This window comes from Xenopus laevis, chromosome 3S (assembly GCF_017654675.1).
Source record: "Xenopus laevis strain J_2021 chromosome 3S, Xenopus_laevis_v10.1, whole genome shotgun sequence".
Classification (NCBI taxonomy): Eukaryota; Metazoa; Chordata; class Amphibia; order Anura; family Pipidae; genus Xenopus; species Xenopus laevis.
In genome coordinates this window covers 128,428,506-128,447,185 of record NC_054376.1, presented here as the reverse complement: position 1 = coordinate 128,447,185, position 18,680 = coordinate 128,428,506, and the positions used below count along the sequence as shown (strand labels likewise).

At 40.4% G+C, this 18,680-nt stretch overlaps 1 protein-coding gene across 8 annotated transcripts in view; it reads left to right on the top strand.

Moving 5' to 3' along the window:
• The first annotated feature begins 5,221 nt into the window (after window positions 1-5,221).
• LOC108703535 (chromodomain-helicase-DNA-binding protein 3-like) overlaps window positions 5,222-18,680 on the top strand; it is a 46,845-nt gene continuing 33,386 nt past the window's right edge. For 3 of the 8 annotated variants that reach the window (XM_041588953.1, XM_041588954.1, XM_041588955.1), the window contains exon 1: window positions 5,222-5,855. In XM_041588953.1, coding sequence (XP_041444887.1) covers window positions 5,600-5,855 — 256 coding nt within the window. In that variant the 5' untranslated portion in view covers window positions 5,222-5,599. The remainder of the gene's footprint in view (window positions 5,856-18,680) is intronic. The other 5 variants (XM_041588949.1, XM_041588948.1, XM_041588952.1 and 2 more) reach the window with 4 other exon arrangements.

Here is an 18,680-nt window from a genome sequence, read left to right as displayed (position 1 = left end):
AACAACAGTGTCACGAATGCCAGATGAGTATATTATGCCTTGGAGGAGAGTATGGTCAACTGTGTCAAAGGCTGCAGAGAGATCTAGAAGGATTAGTATGGAATAGTGACCTTTAGACTTTGCCAGAAGAAGATCATTGTTTCAGTTCAGTTGAGTGTGTTGGGCGGAAGCCAGATTGCAGGGGGTCAAGAAGGGAGTTGTGAGTGAGATGATGGATCAGGCGTTTGTAAACAAGCCTTTCTAGCAATTTGGATGCGAATGGAAGAAGGGAAACCGGATGATAGTTATCGGGAGTGCTGGGATCAAGGGAAGGTTTTTTGAGGATAGGAGTGATTAGTGCTTGTTTGTATAATGATGGAAAAGTACCAGTAGAAAGTGAAAGGTTAAATAGGTGGGTAAGTGCAGGAGAGAGTGTATCAGAGATTGGATAGAGGAGGCGAGAGGGTATGGGGTCAAGGGAGCAGGTTGTGGGTTTTGAGCAGGCTAGAAGTTTGCTAGTGTTGCAGGGGTGAAGGAGTGCAAAGTGGATGTGAGTGGACTGCACGTTAGTCTGAGATTGTTGTCAGACGGTATGCTCAGCCTAATGAGATCGATTTTTTCATTAAAAAAATGAGCAAGATCTTGGGCAGTTACATTAATGGGTGGAGGGGGCATAGGAGTGAGTTAAATGTGGCAGTTGCTGCAGTTTAGAGGACAGAGTGGAGATTAAAGAAGAGAAGTATTGTTCTTTAGCTAATGATAGAGCTTGATTATTAGAAGTTTATCTGCTCGTGTATGAATTGAGGATAGCAGTTTTTCTGGTGGCTTTAAAAGAGTGATATGTCTTCTAGGCAAACTGAGCACCACCAAAAATCTGTATTAGACCTAACTCTCAATTTATATTAGACCCCCTAACTTCTGCACAAGAGAACAAAGAGAAACAGATGTTGTGAGAGGGAGAGTAACTTGGTTATTTTAGAAATGGTGCAGAATTTTTAATTGATTATATTTAGAACATTTATTTCAAAATGATGAAGCTTATACACATATGGGATCCGTTATCTGGAAACCCGTTCTCCAGAAACTTCTGGATGGCAACGCTAGGCCCGTGGTTTCAGGCAAGTAAATACAATCACTTGGGGGTGCCTAACAGTGGAAGAAGACTTTCTTTCTCCTAGTATAGCACCTCACAAACCTCAATCATTTGTTTGCTGTCCATCAGTTTTAGAATAAGACAACTTTTCTGCAAATCTGAGTTCAAACACATTAAATGCTCATTAATTAGATACACAATGTTTTTTTTTCTGATTAGTCAATCCATACAGGTGGAAGAGCAGGAATTGACATGAATGATGCCTAATCTCTGTAACATGCAGTAGAATATGGAGGTGCTATATAAATAAAGTACAATAACATTTTCATACAGAAGTGCCTTTTATCTGTTAGTTATCTTCTTTATTTGCTCAAACAATAAGGTGAAATAAAATAGCCTACAGATAATGTATGTCTGGATTACAGACATTACATGACATTACAGACAGTACATTGTTATTACGCTATCATTAATTTACTGACCAAATAGGCAGCAATCAGGCAAATACAAAGAATGTTTCCCAAATGTACATCTTATATTGCTTTTTTTTCCCCATTTCCAGACAGAAGAATTGCATGCAAAACTAAATCTTAATGTGAGGCTGATGTCAGACTGAGCATGACTGCAGAATAACACAGCCCCCTCCCTGCACTTAGCACAAGAAATATATATTTATTTTCTTTCTTCCTTTTAGTCTTTAAAAAAAAAAAAAGAGAGATGGAAGAGGGAGGGAGGGACCAGTCGTCATGTTTTTTTTCCAGATCTTTTGTTTTCTGAACTGCAGTAGAAAAAAATATCAGAATATAAATGTATATATATATATATATATATATATATATATATATATATTAAATGTCAATTTAAGATTAATTGTATTGGTCTCCAGCTTCATGCTGATGTATTAGAAAAGTAAGGGTGGATAAAAGGAAGATGATATTTTAGAGCCGATGATGTGATCGGAAAACATTTTTTCCTTTGAAATATGAATTTTGACTAGGTGTTCTAGTAATAGTAATTATTGCTCTCAGAAATAAAGAAAACTGTGTTATTACTATGCATGTCTTATGTTAAAAAAATGCCATGTCTTTTTGCTTTTTAATTTTATTTTTCAGATTCTAATATCACTTCCAATAGGAACCTTATACTTTAATGTGGTGATGTGGCTGGTTCTCAAGAGCTGTGTCAAGACATCACTGGGGCATGACCAGAACTCTGGATAGCATGAAAAGCTCCGTGGGTATTCTTATAGTGCAATATGGACATGCACCAGGCTGAATAAAACACAATTCTACTGCAATAAACCCTAAGTGCCCTCAAAGTCTGTGCACAATGATACCATAACTGTATAGCAGAATATGTATTCCAGTTATAAGCATAGTTTAGTACGAACAGCCCCTAAGGCAGTGATCCCCAACCAGTAGCTCGTAAGCAACAGGTTGCTCTTCAACCCCTTGGATGTTGTTCCCAGTGGCCTCAAAGCAGGAGCTTCTTTTTGAATTACTGGCTTGGAGGCAAGTTTTGGTTGCATAAAAACCAAGTGTACTGCCAAACAGAGCTTCAACGTAGGTTGACAATCCACATAGGGGCTACTAAATGGCCAATCTCAGCACTTATTTGGCAGCTCAAGAACATTTTTCATGCTTGTGTTGCACCCCAGCTCCTTTTACTTCTGAATGTTGCTCACGGCTTCAAAAGGTTGGGGATCCCTGCCCTAAGGTATATTCATAGCCTGTACAGAGGATAAAACTGCACCAGCATGGGTATTCCTTGTAATAAGCATAGTTCAGATGCAATGTTTTCAAACGTTATTTTATTACGACAGGTATCGTCTGAACTAAGCACAATTCAGCAGGAACTGATAATAACAGAGAATTACCATAAGTGTAAAGTAGCATAGGTATTTCCTTGCACTAAGCAAGGCTGGTAAAAGATGATAGGCTGGTGCCCCTTTGTAACACCTAAAACTACTGCCAAGTACAAATGCAACAGCTTTTCTTCTCTAGGAATATTAGCCAAGGGCTAGCTTGGAATGTCTCCAGAAAATCTGCCAAGTGTAGTCCTACTCCTAACCAATGTCATTTTTATAACTAAGCTGTTTCTTTCCTTCCTCTGGGGAGCATATCCCTTCTGATCATCTTCAGCACAGTCAATCTGCCACTTTTCCTGTTGGTAGATCAATGGTATGCTGCGAGAAATGCTGCTGCGGCCCACAACACTGCCAATGTCTTTGGCTTTAATTCCCAAAGCATCGCATTAAAAACCCCATAAGCTATCCAAGCGTATAACTCGTACTTCTGTGTAAAGCAATTTGCAAGCTTTAGCTCCCAATCCCTATAAGAATACAAAGTGATGGAACACTTGCATGCCACCAGCAACGCCACAAAGGGCAAGCCAAATCCCTTAAATAGGTTTAATGAGCTGTCTAATGAGGTCTCTAGCTCTCAGAAGGGACTTTTTTTTGGAACAGTTACCTTTAGAATAAGGATATTCTGGCTCTAGTATCTCAAATCCTCCAAAAAAAAAAAAAAAAAAGCTAGGGTTTGGCCAAATTTAGCGAATTGCTCTCGATGACTTAATTATGCATTTTTCTTGGTTTTCCACAAACATTAATATGCAAATTAGGATTTATAATTTTGCCAACATATTCCTTATGTAGAGAAATTGTAATTTGTCAGAACAAACCATAATACTGTTGCTTGGGCATCGCCCCTGCAATAAACTAATCTCAGTAATTGATCCCACTTGACTTCTTGAGAGGCTGGAAAATCTAAATTTAAGCAGAAAAAAAAGAATGATTTACATTTCTGTTACCAGGCTATTCCTTAGTCTTAATAAAAGGAAACGTTTGTAGCTTTTCAGATGTGACTAACAAATAAATTATTTTATCATTTATGTACACATGCGAATATTGTAATATCTTAATTAGGTGTAGCTTTACCTATATCTAGGTGCCCACAGTTACAGATTATGGGGTCCAGGCATGGCAGTATGACTGGGTTCTAATCAGAGAGGAAAAGAAAATTAACGAAGCTGTGGGATTTCCCTCTGTTCTTTAGCTTCCTCCCGGACAGCCATCGATGGTCAGCGGGCACAAGCTGGATGTTCCTGGAAAATATTGCTTCAGTTATGTGTAGCTATACTTAAATGTAAGTGTGCACAGGGCCGAAGTTACAGGTCATGGTGTCCAGGCATGGCAGTATGATTGGGTACTAATCTAAGGGGGTAAAAAAAAAATTAACAGAACACTGGGATGTCCCTCCACTCTAAAGCGTGTCCCTGACATTCGTTGGTGATCAGTTATGCGTAGCTATACTTATATGTAGGTGTGCACTGGGCCGAACTCGGGGATGTCCCTCCATTCTGAAGCGTGCCCCAGACAGCCATCGATGGTCAGCGGCCTCAAGCTGGATGTCCCTGCAAAACATTGCTTCAGTTATGTGTAGCTATACTTATATGTTGGTGTGCTCTGGGATGTCCCTCCGTTCTTCAGCATGCCCCGGACAGTAGTTGATGGTCAGTTGGTGCAGGTTGGACAATGCTGAGATGGAAACCAAAATAATCTAAAAACTGTTCAACAATTAGACATTTCCTCCAAGGAGCAACTAAGATACAGAGGGCCCAGGGCAAATACCATTTCCACTTTTAACTATTAAAAAACAAAAACAGTTCTTTGTGCCTGAAAAGAGCTGAAAGCAAACAGAATGCATTTACTTTCACTTTTTTTTTTTTTTAAATGCTCAGATTTGGGGATCTAAAACAGAATGCATAATAAATCTGCTGAGTAGTGGCTCCAGCTATACACTCAAGCTAGCCACACCCACCTCATTCTTTGTGTACAGGCATATTTCATATACACGGCCCCTTCTCCCATAAAAAAAAAATTATATATATTTTTTATGACTACTTGCCAGCTGCCCCCAGCCATTTTGTGCAGCTCTTGCACCAGAGAGAGGCGGCTGTGTATAATAGAAATGCTCTTAATAAAAGGGGGAGTAGCTGCTGTGTGATTCAGGTGGGGGAGGGATGAGGAAGGTTTATAAATATCTCACACAGCCTCATTTTATTATTTTTTTTTTAAACTTTACATATAATAATTGAAGGGGCGGCCATCTTGGTTCCCTGTCAACTTTTCCATTTGATCTGAATAAAAATAAATCCCCTTCTCCCTCAGACTCTTCAATTTTTTTTTTTGTTTTAATTTTTTTCTACCCCTTCCCTTATTTATATTCTGTTTATAGCTATGAATATTTTTTAGGGGGAAAGGGGACTTTCTGGAGGATTTGCCAATCATTTTGGACAAAGAAATGAGAATTATTTTGCTTCCCCTCCCCCCAGTTAGGTTGATGTTTTCCCTGAGGTGATTTTTCAATATTTTTATGATTTTTGAGGTAAATTGTGAATCCCACGTTGCCTTTTGAATATCTCCGGATTGGGTCTGAGGGAATTTCCCTGTTTTTGTGGAGAATTTGGGCCCCCGGAGGTCCGGAGCAAGCGAGGCGGCTGAGCTGAGGGGAGAGGCTGCAGCCCATGTCGTCGCCGCTCAGGGACGACGAGGAAGAGGAGGAAGAAGAAATGGCCGTGTCCGAAGAAGGGGACGGCGAGAAGGAGGAGGATGATGAAGATGAAGGCGCGGAGGAGGAGGAAAGAGATGAAGACGACGAAGCTCAGGCGACACGAAGCCGCCATTGCAGCCCCAGCTTCTATTTCCCGCCAACAGCCTCCAGGGAGCCGGGGAGTGTTGAAACCGATTACACACCACCGCCGACCGTTCCAGCTGCCGCAGGTAAACACTAGGGGGGCGCGAGGGAATCGACAATGTCGGGCGGCTTCAAGGCCCCCCTCCTCTAAGTCACTGCCATTAACCGATGGACTGTCTCACTGCATAGGGAGGGGGGGCAAGGGGACTCGAGGCTCGTGTCCCCCTATTGTTTGACAGGATGACGTCAGCCCCCCTGGTGTCCACTTCAAACCCCCCTCCTCCCTTTCTCAGTGGTCTGGTCTGTCCCTTCACCTCTACAGAGGGTTCCGCCGGGGAGGGAGTTCGCGCCATTTCTATTGGCAGTTTGTGAGGGACTTGGTTGTCAGGGCTAAACTTTCACAAACAGCTACAAAAGTAGCACAATATGGGTCTTATTCATTAAAGGTCGATAAAGGGAGTGTTATTTCTAGCACGGCGTAACATTTTTATCACTAGAATTAACGATCGATTCGCTTAGAGTTTACTTGTCTAACGTAAGAAGTGATGTTGTTCATTTTAGCTGAATTGTGTGCGTTATTTTGTGCGTTATTTTAGGGCATTTGATATAGTCACACGTTATTAGCAGGGGCACTCCTGTCCCCTCCGCCGCCTGAGGCAGTTGCTGCCGCCCCCTCACCCGTGCACTTACCTTTTTGCGCCTGAGGGTTTCTACAAGGGTAGCAGAGAGGGTCAGTACGCCAGCGCAGAGAGCCTAACTACGCTCTTTGCTGTAGACGATCCGAATTTCCGGTTTGAAAAATGGCTTAAAGTACCAGGTGGGGCGCTGCCGCCTGAGGCGAGAGCCTCAACGCGCCTCATTGGTGAAGCGCCCCTGGTTATTAGTGCAATCTATAGCACCTAAGACATTCGGGATGCCACTGGCGCAGTAGAAGTCTCTTTTTACAGTATTCTAGTCATTCCTTTCCCTGGGAAACTTAATACTCCATGACACAGAAGTGCAGTGCATTCTGGACCTGCCCAAAGTATCATGAAAATGTGTTAGTAGCTGTAGGTAAAAAATAGATGACTATATGTGAAAATATGCCTTTTTCAAATCTCACATCTTTTTCCATGATGCAAAATGGGACAGATTTGCCCATCGCCAGGGGCGGCCCAGGAGGTATAGGGCAATAACGTGAGAATGCTAAAAGGAGAACTAAGCCCTAAAGTTAAAAAAAAAAAACCTCCCCCAGCCTAATTCTTACTCCTGGCAAATGCCCCTAATGTTTTACTTACCCCTCAGTGCAGATTCAGGCATCAGAGTTCACGGGCGCCATCTCCAGCCGCTTCGGTATTCTTCGGAATGAGACAGGCGCTTCAGCAATTTTCGTGAGTTTTGGTGCATGCGCAGTTGTCACAAAACAAAATTGCTCCAGCTGCTCATGCACCGCCATGCCAGTCTCATTCCAAATATTTCCAAAGTGAAGAAGATGGCGCCCGTGAACTCCGATGCCTAAATCTGCACCAAGGGGTAAGTAAAACATTGGGCCATTTGCCCAGTGTAGCACTTTGGCTGAGGGGAGGAGGGAGGTCTATGTAGGGTAGGGGGGAAGAGGGTTTTTTAACATTAGGGTTGAATTCTCCTTTAAGAGTGACAGGAGACTGGGGTACAGAGTCCCATTGCATGCTGGGTATTGTAGTCTTACATTAAACTTGGCAGTCGGCAAATTGTTAAACAAAAACTACATTACCCAGCATGCATTGAGAGACACAGATTTGGCACATTATAGGCAAGAAAAAAACTTTGGCTGGTTTCCAAAGTACAAACCAGCCAAAGGCCCAAAAATTAGCCCAAATCCTTAACTTGGCTATTTTGTACTTTCAAAACCCACCTGGGCTTTAAATTTGTACCCAATTTGGCTGGAAAACCCGCCAACCTGGCAACCCTGGTGTGAATGACTTTGGCTCTGATGGGCTCTCACTGCTTGTTCATAAATGCTTCTGGTGTAATGTGAAGTTAATGTGGGTGGCATTGTTATAATTTATTTTCAATGAGGGATTTTAATATTGTCTTACGCTGGCCATAGACGTTAAGATTTTTCTCTCCCAATCGACCAATTCTTGTGCGATCTGACAAATCCATCAAATTATCGCGAGGTTAGTGGGAATCGAACGATCGTCCATCTAACAATTTTTCGTCTGTCAGAAAATTCAACGGCCAGGTTAGAAATTTTTCATCGGTCACAGAGAAATCTATCTATTGTCAAATTTTTGCAGGGCCAAGCAGGCAGCTCCCCTCAATTTTCCTGGCTTCAACTAGACAATATCGCTTGAAATGGTCTTTTTAGTTGATGGACAAATCGAAAATTTTAACGATCGTTTCAAGATAAGCTTCGTCTTACAATAATGAAAAGCTCTTTTAAAAATCCTAACGTCTATGGCCAGCTTTACTTTGAATCATTGTTCCCTAGCAGTACTTTGTGTTTTGTGTGGAATATGTGCATATTGGTTTCTTTGCATTGGCGCCTGGAATTGAAAGTATCTAGAATAAAAAAGAATTTATTTGATTTCCTATTGATAACATAAAGTATCATTTTTTCCTGAAATGGTTGGTTGTCGCTGGACTACAGTTCTTAGCATTTTTTAGGGGGTTTTATGGTTTTGGTGTCTATAGGTTCCGGCTTCGTTGGTCTGTAGCTGAAAATTGCCCCTCCATTGACTTCATTGGTAGTTGTATCTGGTCGCTACATGGCTGGTTACACTGGCTATTAGAGCCACTGTTTTTTTAATATGGGGTAGTGATAATGTATATTTTGCCCCAGAAAATAAGGATTTTAGGGGATACCTTGTTTAGAAATCTGTAGTGGAGTTCTTGACTTAAGGTGGCCATAGATGTTCGTTTGTTCAGTACTCTCCACTGACTTTAATAGTAGTTGGATCTGGTCGGTACATGGCTGGTTAAACTGGCTATTAAAGCTACTGTTTTTTTTAATATGGGGTAGAGATAGCATATATTTTACTACAGAAAATTGGATTTTAGGGATACCTTGTTCAGAAATCTGTAGCTGAGTTCCGGACTTAAGGTGGCCATAGACGTTCGTTCGTTTTCACTACTAATTGTTAGAGCTGAATTGTCAGATATACAGGTAGAAACAAAAGAGTTCTAGCTGTATCTGAAGATTCAGCACTAACAGTGGCCGAAAATGTTCTGGCCAGCCGGATCAACAAGCTGACTGATCCGAGTCTTCTGCCAATATCAGTTGGCTCGTCTCCTGCCATAGTCTGTGGCCATCTTTAAAATATCGTGGAAATTATCCGTCATCCTATATTTGTAATATTATTATTGACAATGGCAAACAAATCTGTTTATAGGACCCTTAAAGGAGAACTAAAGCTTAACCAAAGAAGAAGGCTAGAAATGTTGTACGTTATCTTTTGGATTTCTTTACTAACCAAGGCAACCACAGCCCTTTAGCAGTAAAGATCGGTGTCTCCAAAGATGCCCCAGTAGCTCCCCAACTTCTTCTGCTGATTCACTGCACATGCTCTGTGCTGCTGTCACTTACTGAGCTTAGGGAGCCACTCACAATATACAGTACACATAGAATAGAAATGTCACAATATAAGGCTGATTAGTAATTAATACACATAATTACTACATGGCAGCACAGAAACCAGTGCAACTAGCATTTAAAACATGGCATTTTAGCCATATTAAATTTTAGGGTTTAGTTTTCCTTTAAGGTGGCCATAGACTTTCATATTTTAAATTTCCTTTGGTGAACCATCGGATTTTGATTGTATGTTTTAACCCAGTTCAATCTAAACGTGTAGCGAACATTTAGATTGAAATTGTAAGATTAAAGTCCTGAAAATAACAAATCTGATGACGTTGTCGCCATTAATAATTGCCAGATGACAATTGTATGAAAGTCATGTCCTGGAAATACATTGTAGGTGGTCACGCATGGATATTATCAGGCAATACATGGACAGATATTATTGTTAAACGACACCAATCCTCATGGTCCAAAAAATGTGGGGATGAAAATTTGGAGCCCACACATGGTCCTCAAATAGTGCAATACAAAGTTTCATAATATTATATGTGCACATCTATGGCCAGCTTTCGGCAGGTTGATGGGAGCTATAAAAAAACTTATGCAGGCTGAACCTGACCCAAGGGCTTGCATTTGGAGAGCCATCCAGATCTGTGGTGTCATCCAAGTGAGTCAAAGTGTGGGAAAGCATCAGCCAAAAGCAATATTGTGCAATTGCATCAATACTAATGTATTAGGGTGTTTTATACATTTAGTGCTAATTGCATTGTTGAAATTGATTGTTATATGCTAATGAGGTGCCTTCTTGTAATTAACATGTACTTGTGATTGATAACTGGTTGCTGCCTTTATATATATATATTATATATGTTATCATGTAATAATTTCCATATAGATAGAAATGGAGGGGGATGAGCTAAGACCTTTTGTGTAAAACAAGGTGTCTGCTCTGTAACTCATTTTTCTCTCCTTAGTCAGTACATTGGGTCACAAATGAATGTACCCCCTGCAGAATATGATGTATTCATGTACAATAGAAGGTCCTGCTCTTATCCGCAGCTCCATTTGTCCATAGCTGTGATTTTGCCCTCAAACACAGTGTAGACCTGATGCTTCAGGGCCTTAAGGTGGGCATGCACTCACCAAAAGTATCGTACAAAATGAATTTTCATACGATATTTGGTGCGTATATGGTGGGAGACGAGCCAACCGATCGGCAGCAGGCTTGGATATCAATTGGCTCGTCGATTGGCCCAGGTGGAAAATTTTGATCAGGTGCCTTTGAAGGCACCCAAACATCAGCCACTATTTGGACCCTAGCAACCTGATCGCTGGAACTGCAAACTGGAGAGCTACTGAATAAAAAGCTAAATAACTCAAAAACCACAAATAATCAAAACCATTGCAAATTGCCTCAAAATATCACTCTCTACGTCATACTAGAAGTTATCGCAAAGGTGAACAACCCCTTTAAATAAACCCAATAGTATTGTTTTGCCACCAATATAGATTCATGCAGCTAAGTTATCATCAAGTGCAAGGTACTGTTTCATTTTTACAGTCTGATTAAAATGGAGTCTATGGGAGATGGCCTTCCTGTAATTTGGAGTTTTCTGGATAATGGGTTTACGGATAATGGATAACATACCTGAATCTTACTTTTAATTCTTATTGCTGAAGTGCAGCAACACAGACATTTTGTCACTTGATATAAAATTACCTTTCCGTTGGCAAACATTGAAATCACTGTGAGTAAAGCAGTCAAATTGTGTATTCCTGCAGGAATACAACGGTAACTATTTTTGCACGATTTTACCCTCCGGAATGTCAGTGTTTGGAAACGGCAAAGTATTTCAGACAGCACACAGACTCATGTTACTAGCTGTGGTACATAGCTCAGACTTCACTAAAAGAAATATTTTTCTCCACTAGAAGCTAGGTACTGTAGCCTCGTTCCTAAGGCTAGGGCCACACGGCGCGATTTTGCCGCGATTCTGCGCTGGGCGAGTTGAGAGTTACGAGTCGCTGCGGTTTTTAAGCCGAAATAGCTTTGTTAACTTTGGCGCTGGCGTCAATGCAAATCGCGGCGAAATCGCTGCGCTAATTCACACGCGGCGATTCTTTTTCTACTGTCGCCCGGAAACGCCCAGCGAGGCAACTTCGGGCGACAATAGAAAACGAATCGCCGCGTGTGAATTAGCGCAGCGATTTCGCCGCGATTTGCATTGACGCCAGCGCCAAAGTTAACAAAGCTATTTCGGCTTAAAAACCGCAGCGACTCGCAACTCGCAACTCGCCCAGCGCAGAATCGCGGCAAAATCGCGCCTTGTGGCCCTAGCCTAAGCGTTTCATCTTGGTTCCTACAGGTTTATGTATGTACAAGCTTCTTTCTTTAGGCTTATAAATCTATAGTCATGATTTGTAACTCATACATGTTACAATTAGAATCTTTCCTGTGATCATTGGTGCAGGTTTTCTATACAAGCGTTGTGATAAAACAAACTTTTAATCTAGAGGGAAAAAATGTCAACTCTAATGTTGTGCTTAGTTTCTCCTAACGTCTTCAACAAATGGTATGTGTATGATAACCTTTGCTTATTTCCCTATGTGGTTTTGATGTTGTATAGCCAGACCCGCATTCTTTGGTCAGTGACCCCTACCATGAGGGCAAACAAACCAGAACCCTCTATAACTCAGTACACATAGATGACCGCAATACCATCTGTAAGAGCAGTGTGCTGTCTGGATCCTATATTCAGACTAAACTGGGCATGCTCACCAAATGGCACCCCATTGGCCAAACAGTATTGGCTGTGATTGGCACCATTACAAGTCATGGTCGGATTGGTCCCTATAATGGCCCCCTAGCCTATCATGGGATTGGCCCCTATTGGACACTGCCTTTGTGGTTGGTAGAAAAAATCAAACCGAGCTCTGCATTTACGACAGGGGCTGTTCCCTTTCTGTTAGTGTTTAGACATACATGGAAGACCACAGAGACTACCCAGCTGTATCCACATGCTCCAGTAACCAGCAATAGCAGTGCCCAACCCTGCCATCATCCACAAACAGAACTACTGAATGCCGACTGGCTACCATCTAGACTCTGAGGAAAACCTGCATTCCCTAGGGATGGTGTTGCATAAGTCCTGCCCTATGCCCACGTCATCTGGCAGCAAGGTGCCATGAGCTAAATCGTCAGAAACATATCCAACAAGACCAATAGTCATGGCTATTATCTGTAGGTCACAGGGGTCAGCAATCTTTACTATCAAAAGAGCCATTTTGCCCCCTCTTCCACTAAAGAAAAATAGTCTGGAGCCGCAAAACATAACACTGCTTATAAACTTTTAAAAGTTTTTTTAATTTTAACTGTTACAACAACAAAAGTGCAATGTGTATGCCTACTTTGAAATAAATTAAAGACTGAATAGCCCTATTAAATGCTAGTTTTCTCATCTGTTTAAAGGTGAGGGCTATAGACGTCATTAAAATATGCGTCACATCCACGTCTATAGCCCTCGCACCTGCTGCAACTGGTCTCTGGAGGTTTCTCTCTCAAGTGTGCGAATGTGCGACCGCCGTAAGGACCATGATGAATCATCTTGCTGTGGCTTGGTCTTGCCTGGGATGTCTATACAACCTTCACACCTGCTGGCGGCTTCTTGAGCCGCCAGCAGGTACAAGGGCTGTATAGATGACATGACAGGCAAAGCTGCAAGACTGAGCCACAGCAAGCAGGATGAAGAGCCGCATGAGGCTCCGGAGCCGCGGGTGACCCCTAGGTCACCTCGTCTCCCAACATGCACGCACTGATATCTTACGATGATACATGTATGGCCACCTTTACATTAATTTGTCCACCCGTGGCTGCTAGTGCCTAAGGTTTATTTATTTTTTTTAAACTGTACTACCTGTGCTACCTTAGTTGCTACCTAAGTAAAAAATGACAAACTATTGCTGAATTACAGAGAACCACTGTTCTCTCTGTTTGAATGGCCAAATGTAAAATGATCATACCATGGCAAATTATAAGACCTGTTCTTCAACAATAGAAAAAGATCATTCTTTGGTATCCTTATATTTTCATAGCAGATCCTAAAGACTAGGGATTGGATAATATGACCTTTTTAAATGCCACACTTTCATAGTCCATGTGAATGGTCTCTTTATGTTTTTGTTCATTGATGTGTCGAAATAATTATTTCATCTGCAGCCAAGCAAAAAAAAACAAACTATTAAATACATTTCTCATCAGTCATCAAGCTCTTAAAGAATTAAGTAATTGGAAGAAGAAGGGTGAGATATTTCAGATAAAATCTGGCTCTAGGCACAAATCTGCCAGTTGCAGAGGAGATCTCAAAAAATTTAGTGGTAATTACAGGTTAGCACTTCCGTCTTGTGTTTTTTGACTAGTGTGAAAGCTAGGGGCATGCTGACAGATGCACTTATGCGTCCCAACCTCTACCCGTCTGCATAAAACGATGCTGAATGCATATTGTAGCATGGAACATGGAACCTGTAGCCTGACTGCTTTTAAAAAGTGACAGTTGATGACTAGATTAGGATTGTATGTTTTACCAACTGTCCTAGTTCCTTTTCAACAATAGATAATTTTTTTTCATTAATTTCATTTCATAATATGAAATTAAATTAACAATTAACATTCTTACCCCACCATGGTTTCATGTGTTCTTCTCCATCCATAATTTCAACAGCCCAATAAATCAGTCATCCCAATAACAGAATAAAAAAAATAAAAACAAGGAAAAGAAAGCATCAGCCAATCTGCATATCAACGGTGGGCTTGGTCTAATCAACTATAGACTATATTTTTCCGTAATTAGAAAATTAGCACCTTCAAGAGCGTCCATACTTTAGTCGATATTCTAAACTTTTCAATACAACTGAGTTTGCATACCTCCTGGAATACAGATATTAGTAGCTAATTTTTTTTTTTCATAAAATATAACACGGCATTCTTCAATTTAATTAATGAGCATTCCCAGACCAGGTCATTGCTACCTGCACATAAAGGACACTTATCCTTCTTATCCCTAATATCTTTGCTTATGTCTGGGCAGTGTAGTAATATATATGTAAACATTTAAAGTGAAACCGGCCCCATATACTTTTCCACCTTACAAATGAGAGGAGAGGAGATTCATAAACATTAATGATAGATTTGTATAACCTTCATGCCAATCAGTTTTTGGCAGACTTATGAAGTATTTCCTCTAATTCTAGCGACTGTTCTGATATTAAGAAACGCCTCCGAAACTGGTCCTGACATACACTTCTCAACTACAAATCTCATAGTGCATCAATTGCTATAAATGGCCAGTGTTGTTCGGCCATTTCATATGATACAGATCTCCCATCTGTAGTTATATTGATAATAAATTCTGTATAAATTCTATTAATCATTTTGATTATTCCTTTGATCATTGAATAATAAATGAAATGAACTTTGAATATGTGAAAACCGTGAACCAATATAATAACTCTTAGGGGGTTATTTATTAAAGTCAGATTTTTTACTGCTCTGACTTTTAAAGGGGAAAAACACAATTTATTCGTAGAACCCCCCCCCAAATTCTTCAAGATTTATTAAACCCCAAGGTGTTAAAAGTCCAAATAAAAAAGTACTCCAACTCAGACCTGCCGAGTTCATGTAGAAATCAATGGCAGATGTCCCGTTGACATTTTGAAGATATCCTGATCTGCGCCTGGTTTTGTTCAATGATCTGAAGATTTTATTGTTTTTGGCGTCAAATCCGGGCGTAAAGTCCAGAGAAGTCTCAGTTTTTGGCGGCTAATCTGAAAAAATTGTCTTCTCCCGCACAAGAAATTCTCAGGAAAATGTATTGATAACTAGGGGGAAAAGGTTAATGCGGATTTGGTCGGAGTGATTTTCAGAAAATAGTGAGAACGTTTCGAATTTGGTTAAATAATAATACTGTATCAGTAAAGGTTAAGCTGCCTAATTCATCTGGTGCCATTAATGTACTACTGGTTATCCTAGGTTATTTTTCCTGCATATACATACTCATTAATATCTTCTTGTAATTATTTCGGCACCTTGTATTAATTATACCTGGAAAATAAAAAAAGACATTTTAACACCTGAATAGTCGCCAAATGTTTCTGCTATAGACTTTGTTGATTGTAGCAGTACCTGAATCTGAAAAAGTAAAATATCATCTGCACAAAGTACAATACGTTCTTCTATGCCCTTATACCTATGGTTTTATCTTATGCAAATATTACTTCTGCCAGTGGTTCATCTGGCAAAGCAAACAGTAGTGGTGAAAGTAGACATCCCTGCATAGTTCCTCTTCTAAGAGAGACTGTCTGAGAGCTTATCATTCACTCTAGCCTTTGCTACTAGATCTTTATATATTATCTTTTCCCAGGAAATAAACTTTGGGCCAAAAGCAAATGTTTGCAGTTCAGGCCACAGCGTCTATTCCCTTAGCTGCATTTAACGAAACAACAGTATCAAAGCCCAGATTATCATGCTGTATCTGAAGATTTGCCATAAAACCAGTCTGGTCTGCATTCATCACTGTTGAAATAAGTGCTCCTAACCGAACAGCCGATATCTTCACCAGTTTCTTTGCATAAGCATTTATTAGTGAAATAGGATTCACAAACTTTTCCTTTCTTATAAATTAACACCACTGTATCATTGGCAAATTTAGGTGGTAAATAATCTCTTGTTTTCAAACAATAGTTAGTTTAACACACTTTTCAAATGAATCAATGGATAGCAAGACAAGATGGCAGCACATTTCTATTTCCCTGAGGTACCGTATATACTCGAGTATAAGCCGAGTTTTTCAGCCCCCAAAATATGCTGAAAAACTCTGCCTCGGCTTATACTCGGGTCAAGCGCAAAAACGGTCGCCGGCGTCCAAGAATAGTTGCCGGCGTCCAAGAATAGTCTCCAAGAATATTCGCCGGCGTCCAAGAATGGTAGCCGGTATCCAAAAACGAGATGCCGGCACCTCCAATTGGAGCAGAAACCCTCAATTGTTTGATTGAAACTTACCAAAAGCTGCTGCATTTCTCACCCTAGTCTTATACTCGAGTCAATAAGCTTTCCCAGTTTTTGGAGGTAAAATTAGGTACCTCGGCTTATACTCAGGACGGCTTATACTCGAGTATATACGGTATGTTACCTCAAGTGTTAGAACAGTTTGCATGTTAGTATGTTGAGGTTGGTATGAAAAATGGGATTCTGTCATGATTTTTATGGTGAAGTTTTTATTTCTAAATTGCACGGTTTACACTGCAAATCATTCACTTTAACATGTAAAATTCCATTCCTAACCCAACAAGTGTGCTTTTGGAAAGAGCCAGTGCTGCACTATGGAACTGCTTTCTGACAGGCTATTGTTTCTCCTACTCAATGTAACTGAAGGAGTCACAGGGGGACATTAATTTTTACTATTGAGTGCTGTTCTTATATCTGCCAGGGAGCTGTTATCTGGTTACCTTCCCATTGTTGCTGATGGGCTGCTGGGGAGGGGGAAAGGGAGGACAGTGATATCACACCAACTTGCAGTGCAGCAGTAAAAGAGTGACTAAAGTTTATCAGAACACAAGTCACATGATTGGGGGCACCTGGAAAACTGACAATATGTCTAGCCCCATTTCAGATTTCAAAATTAAATATAAAAAAAATGTTTGGTCTTTTGAAAAACAGATTTCAGTGCAAATGTCTGCTGGAGCAGCACTATTAACTGATGCATTTGGAAAAAAACATGTTTTCCCATGACTGTATATAACAGTATACCTTTAAGGCAATTGAGTTAGCCCAGCCAGCTGAAAAATTCATCATGTACAAGGAGGCCAATAAAACATGCAAACAAGCCAAAACAGAGATGGAAAAGGTTATTGCAACAAGGAGTACAATTAATCCAACATTATTTTTTAAACATGTAAATATTAAAAAAAATGAAGCAAGTAGGCATAGGACTCTTATTATCAGAGGCAGGCCAGTTGGTTTATGAGAGCAGAGAAAAAGCAGGAATTCTGAACTTTTATTTTCTTCTGCCTACACAACTAAGAGAACGAGCTAATGAAGGCTTCGTTTTTTGTTGACTCTATTCTAGTAATATAACTAATGATGCATGGGTCACTTAGGGGATAGAGACATGAATACACAAAAGGAACACCAAGGTCTGGAACTGTATGGTATTTGGGCTAAACCTCTTTGCTTAATTTTTTAGGATTCATTGAGGTCTTGCATGGTGCTGAGATACTGGCGAATTGCTATTGCTGGGCCAATATTGAAAAAGGGATCCTGTTCTTGGCCTGAAAATTATAGGCATTTTAGTGATCAGTGGTACGAAAGCTTTTGGAAGGGGTAATAAGGGATAAGGTATTTGATTACATTGCAAACCACAATGCTATTCGTTTGTGCCAGTATGGTTTTATGTGTGACAGATCTTGCCGGTTTAATTTAATTGCCTTGCAGGAATCTTGACTCTGGGATGGCAGTGGATGTGATTTACTTTGATAAAGCTTTGATGCAGTACCACACAGAAGGTTAATGGTTAAATTAAGGAATATTGGCTACAGCACAATATTTGTACTTGGATAGAGAATCGCAAAATAACAAATAAATAGTGAAGACCAATTGAAACGTTGCTTAGATTTAGCCAATCCTTAACATACTAAAAGTTAACTGAAAGGTGACCCACCCTTTTAACAGTGGCTTGGACACTTTCTTGAACAAGCATAATATCCAAAGATATTGTGATACTTAAATTAGTTTGTATTGGTTTATATAGTTTACCAGGGTCGGATTTCCTGTGCGGGCACCAATATTGCCCCCCCCCCGCACATGCGCTGGAGCACTGTGTCCCAAGCACTCCTCCCTTCAGAAAGCAGCTGGGCGGCATGCCATCCCTAATATTTTGCCATCCCTAATATTTTTCCACCCTAGGCCTTCACCACAAATCCGGGTCTGTAGTTTACATGTGAGTTTATAGTCAGTATAAGTATTTTTTTATATGTGCACTAGGATTCTTTTGGAGGGGTCGAACGTAACGGACTCTGGTCTTTTTTCAACCTAACTATGTAACTGTAAGTTCATTGCAATGCACCATCATAAAGCATATTTGTTTATATAAATGAACAATATTATTAATTTCACGTTTGTATTTTAGATGGGACTAGTATGCCTCTTTCCTCCAGTGAATCAATACTTGCTGGCCTTTCCTGCTGGTGCATTGATTGCTGCATGCAAGTTTATTACCCATATGCCCCCCTAGGTCCTTCTCTATTATGGATTTGCCTGACACAGTCCCATTATGGGTATAATTAACTGCATATTTAACCTTAAATTTGTCTACTTTGA